This window comes from Macrobrachium nipponense, chromosome 13 (genome assembly GCF_015104395.2).
Source record: "Macrobrachium nipponense isolate FS-2020 chromosome 13, ASM1510439v2, whole genome shotgun sequence".
NCBI classification, from domain to species: domain Eukaryota; kingdom Metazoa; phylum Arthropoda; class Malacostraca; order Decapoda; family Palaemonidae; genus Macrobrachium; species Macrobrachium nipponense.
In genome coordinates, this window is record NC_087206.1 from 6,249,532 (window position 1) to 6,262,434 (window position 12,903).

At 43.6% G+C, this 12,903-nt stretch overlaps 1 protein-coding gene across 13 annotated transcripts in view; it reads right to left on the reverse strand.

Annotated features, from left to right (window-relative positions):
- Positions 1-12,903, reverse strand: part of LOC135225613 (AP-1 complex subunit gamma-1-like) — a 65,445-nt gene that overhangs the window by 13,261 nt on the left and 39,281 nt on the right. For all 13 annotated transcript variants that reach the window (XM_064264915.1, XM_064264911.1, XM_064264910.1 and 10 more), the window contains 5 exons: positions 4,135-4,215; positions 3,476-3,574; positions 2,645-2,791; positions 1,910-2,128; positions 458-644 (listed from right to left, as the gene is read on the reverse strand). In XM_064264915.1, coding sequence (XP_064120985.1) covers positions 458-644; positions 1,910-2,128; positions 2,645-2,791; positions 3,476-3,574; positions 4,135-4,215 — 733 coding nt within the window. The remainder of the gene's footprint in view (positions 1-457; positions 645-1,909; positions 2,129-2,644; positions 2,792-3,475; positions 3,575-4,134; positions 4,216-12,903) is intronic.

Sequence of the window (12,903 nt, forward strand, 5' to 3'; positions counted from 1 at the left end):
AACAGAGACTTAGATAAGTAGCAGCAATAAATGTCAAATTCCTAAAATACGTACTATACGTAACACTATTGCCTCTAATTAGATTTTGTTTTCCCTGATCAATTGAGAATATAAGGGCATACATAGCTTTCAGCTCAAAACCATGGCTTTCTGAGTTACTCAAAGGATCAACAACTTTTGTAATATCCTAGCCATACAACAGGAAAGAACTTTCAAAGATCATGGATATGTTTACAACACAATGTCACTGAAATATTGTTACATAAACTATCACTGAAATATTGTCACATAAACTATATTGACAACCTTAGAAAAATTACAGCCTAAAACCAAACAGCCTCATATTCTTATGAAGCAATATGCCTACAATAAAAGTTCAAGGCATCTAAGAAAATAAGATTTCATCGACATCCTTATCCTACCCATGTAAATACGTAACCACTTTCTTCCTGCTTACCTGATAACAAAAGATCCCCAAATTCTCCTATACACCATGTAGCTACTTGAATAAGAGGCTGGAATTCCATCTGTGCTGCTGACAGCAAATTCCAAAGTTCCCCAACAGCGTATGCCTGCTCCGATCTTGCCTCCGAAATGAGCTGTATAGTTGACGACACAACGTCATCTGGCACATGATTTCCAGCCTACAAAGATTAATATTTTAAGTGTTGTTTGAGGCAAAAAATTTTTAATTGACTTTCCAAGAGATTTTTTATGATGTAAAGTTGCAGCACTAAAAGACTGAAATGTCCTAATAAAAAAAATAATTAGCATAGTTATATAATTAAAACCCAAAATTTTAAGAGATCTTTCCATATATATCAGTTCCATTACTAAAACACTTATGGGAAAGAAAATCCACAGTAGTATATCTGTTTGATTTTGCTATTTAGAATATATAAAGCAGAAAGCTTTCGATGACCTGCACGGTATGGTCCATCGAAAGCTTTCTGCTTTATATATTTTAAATAACAAAATCAAACAGACATACTACTGTGGATTTACTTTCCCATTTTATTGACTCGTGTGATTATGAGTTTTCTTTGAAAACACACTGTTAGGTCATTAAAATTGCTACCATATACTGTATACATATTCCTAATATGTACTGCCGTCAACCTTACGTTAGCCTTTGGATCCCTACCTCAAACTTCCAAAAATCTCTCAAACTTAAAAAGACATTGAGTAAACAACTATGTAACAACTGAAAAAATTAAAACACAAAATAAAAAATAAAAGAGAACAACTTCATAATAAAGCAAGAACTAACAAGATCAGAAACTATTTACATTTATAATTCAGCTTTAAATAACTTCATTAAATAATTTCAGCCCTAGTAACTTAGAAGAACTTACCGACACCACTTCTTTGAAGTTACGGATATCAATCACTACAATATTAATCAGCCAAGTTATATATGGCTTATTCCTGTTGCAGAATAGGAAAACTTCTTTTAATAAGCTTAAAATAATACAAACCCTTACAATCACTATCATCTGATCTTGGTTCATTTAGCATTTCTCTTTATATCTTCCTGACCCTTCTAGGCTTAATACATTTTGCCATACACTACTCTATTCTTAACGAATTAAAAAATGTTTGTGCTTTTCCCTAATTCCCCTTTTTTTCCTTTTGTTATTGCTACTTATATAACCTGCCATGTATACAGTTCATGGCATATTCCAAGGCTTACATTTTTTCCCGTTTCTTTTTTTATTTGCTTTGCTTTGCTTTAACCAGTAACAATTATATTTCATACTGGGAGTTTAGGTACATACAATCATCAAAATTTGAAGCATTCAATAAAATGAAAATTTTTTAATTTACTGGAAAAAAAAGTGAAAACCAACCTTTTCGGATTTACATCACTTCACTTCAATAGTCTAAAAATAAAAATATACAAACTCACCGCTTGTACAACTTTAAGAAGTGTGTCAATGTGCCACCGGACATTGGGAGAATATTTCTCAGCTGCTAAAACACATTTTGATGAACAAGATGCCTTAAACTCAGGTTCAGCCTTCTCCAAGAATGCAAGAAGCTCTTTCATCATGGTGCGGATGTTATTTCCATTGATGAGAGCAAAACATAACTCCATTGCTCGCCTTCTAATGGATATATCTGCATCCTGAGGGAAGGCATTCAGTTCTTTAGACTTAATACTTTAGTACCAAGATAATAAAATAGAAATGGATTTCTTACAATGCCATATTTACATAAAGTATCTCATTCTAGCTTCAAAATATTACACCTACATGAATTTAAATTTAATTTCCTGACCCTGTAATACAATTTGGATCCACATGTGGCCACACACTATATACTTAATTTTTGAAAAATTAATAAATGTGCAATAAAAAGATCCCTCTAGCCCAGTAATTTCCAATATGAACTCAATACACATGGGAATAATAAAACATAAAACAGTTTACCAGTGTATCTCCCAAATCTATGATAAGTTAAAACAAAACCTCATTGAATCTGACTCTGCCATGCAAAGCAACCAGACACCTCTGTATGCTAGCCCTTGTAAATGAGTGAATAAAAAAATAAAAACATTCTAAAACCCAATTTCAATCAACACCAAACAAAATGTTTTAAAACCAGTTAAATCCCACCTAATGCTCAAGCTCAAACTCCTTACCTTTAAGCATTCTACAATGGTTGTTCGATGACGCTGGACGGCAGAATTATCAGCATGAACCACTCTTAGGAGTGTGTTCAAAGCTACGTATCTAATGTTCTTGTCTGCATTTAGAAGAAATCTACCTAAAATATTGATTGCTAAAACCTGCAAAAAAAAAAAATAAATAAATAAAAATAAAGCAAATTATAAGTTTTAACTTTTACTGTCAGTATAAAACTTCTAAAAATCCTTAGCAGTTTATTCACAGGATAGCCAACCCACCAAGCAATCAAAATTTCTCAAGAAATTTAACCCAGCAGGAAATCTATGGAGAGGGGGGGGAAAAAGAAGACTAGTCTGACTGAAAAAAGGGGAAGAGGAGTTTTAATTAATTAAACTGTTGAAGGCAAGTAAAATTCCTTATTCTAAAACTAAGGGAAACAAAATTGTATGAAGTCAATCCATCAAAAAATGTTGATTTCAAGTTTACAAGTCAATAGTATTGCCTGATCACATATTAATTTTGATAAAACTGCCATGAACACAGCTTTCACACGTCCACAGTACTGTTTGTGCAGTGAAAAAGTTTTATATTTTATGAAAATACATAAATTATCTGATATATAATGTCACCTGACATTATGCAGTATTTAATCAACAATTTGTTCTAGCGTTTCTAGAAATCAATATCAGTATAAAGGTCACACCTGATAAAATTTAATATGCTCGGCAGTGACATGATTATGAAGCACTATAATATAAGGATTCTTGAAAGCATTAAGCTGCTTAAACTTGAATAAAGATCAATCATCTTGCCCACTGTCATGTAAATATACTCAATATACTCACCCTTAACCCACTTTCACTCTTGATGTCCATAATTGAAAGAACTGTCTCATAAAGTATGGCATTCCCTACATTTTTTGATGATTCTGTGTTTGTTGCAACCTGCAATTAAAATATTATGAGATAAGGACCTTGCAATAATCACACATTAAAGAATTACAACTACCTTAACTGCAGATTCCAAAAGTTTCTTTATTATTGATTCCAACCCACAACTATATACTTATTCATTCACTAGTACAATTAGGTTTTCTTCAATTTCTGATACATGAATCCATTTATCCCCCTCATATCTCTTTACTCAAGACCTCAAAAAAAATTTTTTTTAAGATGGTTTTCACTTTCTACAGGAAAATAAGCATATTCAGTTTGGCTCTAAATTATGAGCCCCCCCCCCAAAAAAAAAAAAACATAAAAAAACATTATCATTATGTAATACCAAAATATTGTAGCAGCACTGAAGTATTGTATAGAAGTTTCCTTTCAGTTTTATACTGACCTATCTGTTGAACAGACGACAAATTTATTGAAATCTATCGAAACCAAAACTCCAAATACCTTTCCTTCTACAATAATCTCTCCTTTACATTTGACTGATACGTCCAAAAGAGTACAAAAAGCAGCCTAATGAACTATGTGCACCAAAATGTACCAAGTCTTACCTGGGCTAAGATGTCATTCATAGTTTCTGATGCTTCACTGTCACCACACCCAAGAATTCTCAGGAGCTTGAGGATTTTAACCTAAAGGGAAAAATATACAACAATTTTATTTTCTCAGAAAAATATATTTCATCTTTTAGTCAATACTTATCTTGGCCAAAAAAAAAAAAAAAAAATCTGACACCTTTATTATACTTGGGTGACCAATACAGCATTTTGAGGCTGTCAGTGTCAAACAATCTTATTTAGGTGAACTGTGTAATTAGTAAGGGGTTGTTTAAAATGATGATGGAAACTTTTTACCATCCTTAAGGCTATCTGATAAACCACTGCATAAATTATACCAGGCATGTAAAATTCAATTTATTATTTATCATAAAGCTTCCTTCAGTTCTGTTACTATCCAAACTTCTTCAATATTTTGACAGGCCTTACAAAAACTTAGTTTGAATAATAACTGGATTACTATAATGCTTTGTTACCAGAACTAAATGATACAAAATCGAATTACTATTCAGCGCCAGCTGGACCAGTCGTAAGATTTACTAACAAGGTAGTTCGGCAGTAACTGCTTGTCTGATGGTCGGGAGTCCCGCCTGACTGGAGGTAAACATACCACTTTGCTTTAGGCCGAGGAACTGTGAGGGGTGGCATGAGGTGGGACTGTACGTAAAGGATGACCGGTAATTTGACTCCTGGTAATCTGACTCCCGGTAATTTGACTCCAGTAATTTAACTTCTGGTATTTGACTCCTGGTAAATTAACTCCGAATATCCAAAAATAGACAAATAAAAGGAATATACAATTATAACAGAAAATAGAATTTCAATCTTGCCTTGGTTGTTTATATGCATAAGTAGTATGAACAATGGAAAACAAACTATTCACTTGATGAACAAACTTAAATGTACTACTGAAAACTATCACTGTAGTAATATACCTTGGTTGTTTAGATGCCGAATTATCTTATTTTGGTTGTTCATACTTAACTGAATATATCACTCCAGTACTTTCTATTTCTACATCATCATCTTTCTTCTTTAGTTATTACTTAAAAAGGATTTATATATACACCATGCCTCACATGTTTAACAGAACTAAAGGAAAGAAGAAACTTGTGGATGACTTAAATTATATAATGAAGCGCAGAAACAGAATGCCGATGGATCCAAGACTTACTGGAAATGTGAAATCAAGTCATGTAATGCTTCAGTCCACACAACATGACGCACAATGAAGATTATGCAATAATCAAGAATGTTGGTGAACATCATCATAGTGCAAGTGCTTCAAAACCGAAAGTGCACAAAAATTTAGCGGACCTAAAAACGCAGGCAACTGCTTCCCAGGAATCTTGTCGTTCATTAATTTCATCTATTTGTAAAAACCTTGATGAAAACAAAATGGCTAACATGCCATCAACAAGTTGTGTAAGTCACAATATGAGAAACTAGCGTCAAACAAAAGAAAGTGCTCCTTCTATCCCTCAAAATCGATTTGGTTATGCGATACCCATTGAATACAAGTTCCTTGATAGTGGCGAACTTTTCTTGCAGTTTGATAGTGGTGAATCTCATGAAGACAGATTACTTGTGTTTGCAACAAATAAAGGCCTTGATGACTTAGTGAATGCAAAACATTGGGCAGTTGTTGGAACTTTTAATTGCGCCCCGACTATATTTTATCAACTGTACATGGTACATATTCAAGTAGGTTCGTTCAGTGTTCCACAACTATTTGCACTGCTACCAAACAAGATGCAAAAAACTTACTCTCTCCTTTTCAACCAACTAAAACAATTAAAGTAAGGAATGTGCCCTGAAAACATTATGATTCATTTTGAAAAAGGCAACATTAATAGTATTTTATCTGTGTTTCCTAGTACTTACATTTCACGTCTTTTTCATCTTTCTCAAAATGTGTACAAAAAATATGTGAAATTGGTTTCAAGGCTAGATACCATCATGACAATGAGTATAGTATTAAAATAATTGAGAGATATAGTGCTAAAAATAAAATAGATTTCTTAAGATTAATAGCTCACAACCTACATCATTATTACAATTTTATTTTTTAAGGTTTTCCTAATATGTATACATTTTACCATTTAAATTTTTTATTTTATTTCCTCTTATATAATTACTGTATATTAAATAATAGAAGTTAACAAGGCTCTTAGTTATTATTTGTATTCCTCTGAAATAGTAACTGTATCATTACTTGCTAATCTTGCAAATATTTATCTTATATTTTGAACTAAAAAGTGGGAGGGAAATTACCGGGAGGCAAATTGACCGGGAGTCAAATTACCGGGGATCAAATTACCTCAGGTTTGTATAGTTAGGAAAAATACAATTTACTTTCAAAAATTGTGATTTGTTCTGACACGTTATACAAACCATCGGTCCTTTACATAAGGAAGACTCACTTATTGGTGGGAGGAATCTGAGTCTTGTGAACAGACTGGTGTTCGTCCAACCTGGGTTCCCTCCCTGGTCATAAGAGCAAAGGACGGGAACCTAGCCTCTGTCCAACTGATTGGAGTGAGAACTGCAGGATCAGTGGCCAGACCTCTGGACCAATTCATAAGAGGGAGGCAAGCATACCTCTTATGAATAGCAAGCAAGAACTTATGTCCTAAGTAAGAAGCCAAATATAAAGTATTGGGTTTGTTTCTTACTGCTGTCCGCTTCCCCCCTTGCTAGGGAAGGGACGGATAAACGCTTCTATCCCTAATGAAAGGGATAGAATGGAGCTCGGTTACGTAGCTTACCTGCACCGTCATCCTGTCCAGCATTGTGACGACGCTACCCTCTGCCCGCAGGGAGAGGAAGGAAAAGAGAAGGAAGAGGAGCCAGCCACACACTCATTCACTCTCCATTCATGCGATATCACAAGGACAAGATGCTACCTTGTCCTGTAAAGGAGCTGGGTAAGCTACACAACTTGTTGAGCAGCCACCATGGGTCCCAAGGAAAAAGTGTCCAAGGACCTATGGGCAATATCCCGAAAGGTAGGAGGAGGTGAGGGTGGTCTGGTTGGACCACACCCCTGCCTTCAGCACCTGTGCGACGGACAAGTTCTTGCGGAATGCAAGGGTTGGACCAATGCCTCTAACTTCTTGGGCTCTCAGACAAAGGTACTGGTGTCGGCACTCCTCTCAGAGTTGTACACTTTCCTGATTACCTCACGAAGCCAGAAAGAAAGTGTTCTTGGACACTTCTTTCTTGGTCACCCTGGTGCTAACGAAGAGGTGTCGACACTCAGGCCTGAGGTGTCGAGTTTTTTTCAGATAGCACCATAGCACCCTCACAGGACAAAGCAGCATCTCTTCCGTATCATTACCGGTGAAGTCCTCTAGGGAGGGGATCGTGAAGGACTCAAACCTGGCGTCAGGGACCGAAGGGTTCGAGTCTTCGCCACAAAATCTGGGACGAAATCAAGCGTATCTGATCCCCATCCCCTCGAGTGTCTGACATCGAAGGAAAGACCATGAAGTTCTCCTACTCTCTTCACCAATGCCAGGGCCAGCAGAAAGACGGTCTTAAGTGTCAGATCCTTGTCTGACGACTATTAGAGAGGCTCGTAGGGTCTAAGAGTCAAACTCCTTAAGACGAGTCACATCCAACCCCGGGGGCCTGAGTTCCCTGGGTGGGCAAGACCTCTCGAAGCTCTTCATTAAGAGAGATATTTCCATGGAGGAGGAAATATCAACTCCTTGCAGCTTAAGGACTAGGGCCAGTGGCTCTGTATCCTTTGACTGCAGAGACAGAGAGGGGTTTCTCTCATTAAGAGAGATATTTCCACGGAGGAGGAAATATCAACTCCTCGCAGCTTAAGGACTAGGGCCAGGGCGGCTCTGTATCCTTTGACTGCAGAGACAGAGAGGAGCTTCTCTCGGCAAAGAAAGATGAGGAAATCCGCTAGCTGCTGAAGAGTGGCTCTGAGCGAAGAGAGACCCCATCTACGACAAACACAGAAGACCGACTACTTTCCCTGGTATACTGCTGCAGAGGACTGTCTGAGGTATCCAGCCATCTCTGTTGCTGCTCGGCGAGAAAAGCCTCTCGCTCGCAAGAGATGGTGGATAACCGCCAGCCGTGAGGACACAAGGAATGTACTGCCTGGTGGTACCGTTCTACATGTGGTTGACATAGCAGGTTGTGCCATGAGGGAATCTCTCGTGGTGACTCCGAGAGAAGAGCCAGTAGGTCCGGATACCAAATGGTCTGAGGTCATTTGGGTGCCACCAGAATCATCCGAAGATTGCTGGTGACCAGAACCCTGCTGATCACCTTGCGAATCAGGCAGAATGGGGGAAAGGCGTAGACTACGAGGTTGTCCCACTACAGCTGCCATTGGGTCTGGCACAACTGAGAAGAAAACCTGAATTTTCTGTTGTGCCGGGTGGCAAACAGATCCACTACTGGATGCCCCCACAGGTTGAAGAGCCTTTCCACCACATCTGGGTGAAGAGACCATTTGGTTCCAATCACCTGATTCTGGTGGCTGAGCTTGTCTGCCACTACATTCCTCTAGCCTGGAATGTATCTGGCTGACAGCTCTACCAAGTGAGCTACAGCCCACTTGTGCACTTGCATCGTCAACTGGTGCTACAGGAGGGACATTAGGCCCCCATTTTTTTGACGTATGCCATTACCATGGTGTTGTCGCTCATCAACACCACTGAGTGGGCCATCAGTCGTTCCCGGAACTCTTGGAGTGCGAGAAACGCAGCCTCGAGTTCTAGGAAGTTGATGTGAACGTGCCTGTCATGATGGTTCCACACTCCTGCAACCAGCAACTCTTCCAGGTGTGTGCCCCAACCCTCGGTCGATGCGTCTGAGAACAGAAGCATCTCCGGAGGGGGAGTGTGCAGGGGCACTCCTATTAAGAGGTTCCTGTTGTCTAGCCACCAGGCCAGGTCCTCCCTTACTTCTTCCGTGAGAGGAACCAGGAAGGACTGTGTATCCCGTGCCTGTCAGCACTCCTTTAGTCTCCATTGAAGAGACCGCAAGTGAAGACGCCTGTGAGGGATTAACCTCTCTAGTGACGACAGGTGACTGATCACAACTTGTCACTGCTGAGCTGACTGTTCCTGTCGTGACAGGGACCGTCGGGCTGCCTCCCTAAACCTGCTGATCCGCAAGTCTGCGGGGAAGACTCGTGCTGCTGCCATATCGATCAGCATGCCCAGGTACTTTATCCTCTGCTTGGGTTTGAGATCTGACTTCTCAAAATTTACCAAGATCCCCAGATTGTGGCAGAAGTCGAGGAGTTGAGCTAAGTCCTGTAGCAACTGCAAGCGGGAGCTCGCCAGGACCAGCCAATTGTTGAGATACCTCATCAGACGTATCCTGACCGAATGGGCCCCAAGCCGACACCAGAGTGAACACTCGCGTGAACACCTGTGGGGCAGTTGAGAGACCAAAACAAAGTGCTCTGAATCGGTACACCATCCCGTCAAGGATAAAGAGTGGAGGTACTTCCTGGAGGACTGGTGGATGGGAATTTGAAAATACACATCCTTCAGGTCCATCGAAAGCAGGAAGTCGTTCTCCCTGATGGTGTCGAGCACTGAGCGTGCAGTTTCCATCGTGAAAAGAGTCTGGTGAACGAAACGGTTCAAGGGAGAGAGATCTATCACCGGTCTCCAGGCCCCCTTAGACTTCTCCACCAGGAAAAGTCAGCTGTAGAACCCCGGTGCCTGAACTCACACAATCTCCACAACTCCTTTGTTCAGCGTGGTCTTCACTTCTTGTGTGAGTGCTACGCCCCTGGCAGAACCGGGGACGTACATCTGAAGGTGGACCGGGTGTGAGGTGAGGGGTGGCCTTGACTCGAAGGGCAGTAGGTATCCCTCCCGAAGGATATCCACTACCCAAGTCTTGGCTCTGTAGCACTGCCAAGTTGCCCAATGGCTCGCCAGGCACCCTCACACTTCCGGCAGCAGTTGAGGGGGGAATGCCGTCCCCTGTGTTTCCCTCTCTTCCCCTTACGCTTAGCCCCTTTCCCGCAAGAGGAGGAGGCTTGAAAGGAGGACTGACGCTCGAAAGAGGAAGGCTGGGTCTTTCCTCATGCTACCCTTAACGGTGCTGATGTCTTGGGAGCGGAGGAAGCGCTAGCTAAGCTCCAAGGCTTAGCCGCAGTTGAACAAGACTGCCCAGAAGCCTTCGTAACTGCCTGGTGTACTAAGCGGTCGCTGTCCTCAGCTCTCCGCTTTTCCACCACAGCATCCACCATCTCTCTGGGGAAGAGAGAGAAGGAACCCAGCAACGGTCTGTTGTGTAGAACCAATGTTACCATGCGACCGGCCGCCCTGGTTACGCAAGTCAGGACTGCGTCCCGTCTCCTCAAAACCAGGTTGGCCGTCTAGTGGGTGAGATAGATGGCCCTACCTCCAAACTGGCAGTCTCTTGAATGCTGAGTCCTCCTCAGGAACTATAGCTCTCGAAGAGGCTGCGACTTTGGATACCATGAGGGACCACAGATCCAGCCAGGAGACAGCCTGGAAAGCTGTTATGGCAGTGGATTCCAGGGCCGATGCCTCTTGCTGAGAGAACCAGAGGTTCTCAGACAGCAGGTGATGAAGAGGCACTCCCGCAGTTGGACGAACTAGCTCCGGGTCAACCTGCTTGGTCGGCAACAGGTGTACTGAAGGCATGTAGAGGCGCTGCTGATGAGGCAGAGGAAGGGGAAGCAGCTTGTCCGACCTGCTGGCTCTGAGTGAGGCCTCTTGTCCGGAGACAAGGGCATTCACCTGGTCCAGCACACTGTCGGCCAAGGAAGACCGGGGTAGTCCCACCGTCGCTCTGGGTTTCTTAGGACCCCAGAACAACTCCAACCTCGATGGAGGGTCAGAGGGAGCAACCACCGATCCTTCCCTGAGGTCGTCGTGCCAACAAATCAAAGCAATGACCTCTGCAAAGCACTTCTGTATCTCAGGGGTGATGGACTGTCAGATCCATCCAGGCTGATCACTTCCCGAGACACTCTTCCTTCGGGAGGAAGAACCTCGCCAGACCCCTCGTGGTCTCCTCCAACTACTTGAGTGTACAATCTGTAGGCTTTCGTGGCCAGACCTTAAAGAGCACAATCCTCACAGTCACTCCTGTTCGCCTCGCTCCTCCCAGTGTAGCCCGAGGAGGTTGAAGGGACAGGTGAGGAAGACCTGATGCTCCTACCCTGCCTACCAGCAGAGCCAGTTGGCTGGGAGGACTGCAGGTGATCGCCAACCTGCAGTGGCAATCAAGCTGCAGGTCTGGATCAGCTGTTTCCCTGTAGAGAAACGCTGGACCGAGGATGGTAGCATCGGTCTCTACATCAGGGAGCTGCTACCAGCCGTGCGAGCCATCTGGTCCTGGTGGGAGTGACTGTCGGGTGAATGGTAGCATCCGCTAACGTGGTGAGAGCGAGCACCGTCCTCACGACGCGTCACGGTACCAGAAGCAGCCGAGGCTGTTCCTGGTGACCGGGGGGACCTCTTCCCAGCCTCGACACATGAATGGTAAGGTGGGACCGTCACGTCAACCCTGGGAACCGGAAGATTGCTGCGCAAGTGATCGCCAGTCTGGTGAGTCACCTGAGCGACTCTTACCATCCTTCCGCTCCACACCTGGATCCTGACAGTGAGCGTACTCAGTTGTCTGGTTCCTGGCTGCACGATCACCAGTAGGTGACTGTACACTTGGTGACGCGAGCGAGCGAGCGGCCGAGACGGTTCCCGGTCCGAAGGTGGAAACTCTGGAGCTGGGAGTGGAGGTACCAGCAGTGGCTGGTACCTCCACTGTCCCCCCATCTTCCCTGAGGAAGGAGAGACAGGCCCTGTTCCTGGAGGAACGGGAGGACCAGCGGAAGACCCACCTGTCCCGCCAGAGCGAGACAGACCCTTAGAAGTCTCAGTGCGAGACTTCTTGGGGAGGAGACGAGGCCACCTTCTTCTTCCTCGGCTGGGGAGCCTTGGAAGTCGAAGGGGAAGAGGCGGCAGAGGACAACGACGACACCTTCCTCTTCGTTTGGACTTCTTTGCCATCTTCCTCAGGACAGCAGACAGGTCTTCCATCCAGGCTGGAGCTGGGGCGGTTGCAGTGGCAACGGAGCCCAACTCCACCTGGCTGGAAGGACCTGCAGGAGCGGCAGCACTTCCACTGGCAGGAACAGGGGCAGCAGTACGGCGACAGAACAACAGGAGGGCAATCTAAGGGAGAGCTCTTCAGGCGCTTGAAGTCAGGGGGAGGAGCAAGGACAGCAAAACCAGGTGGTGGTGGTGGTACCAACTCTCTCCGGGGCATGTACGGCAACGGAGCTTGTACCTCATCCATGGGGGTGACCGTGGTTATGTGCTGAGTATACACCAGGTGAGGCAGAGCTGCATAACCCGGGATCGACACAGTCGTAGTTGTCCTCATCTCCACCCCGTGAGTGACCGGGGCTGCAGCAAGATGATGGATGAGCCCCCGAATACTCAGAGTGCCGGGAAGACTCAACGAGCACCACACCTGCTGAAGATCCCCACCCGCAGAGGCAGACACACCTGACGAAGCAACAGTCGGGTTAAAGGGGGGGGGGGGGGGTGGGGGGGGGGTTCCTGTTCGCTCAGCGAGGGAAGGATCCCACCCTGAGTGGACAGATGACCCCTGAGTACAACTCCAGGTCGGGGTGTCCCCCTCCCTCCTCTGCACTCAACAGATCAAGTGAAGAGGCAGAGGGAGACACATCCCCCGAAGGGGAGAGAGCCATACGTGGGAGCTGACGAGGAGGGAGAAAAG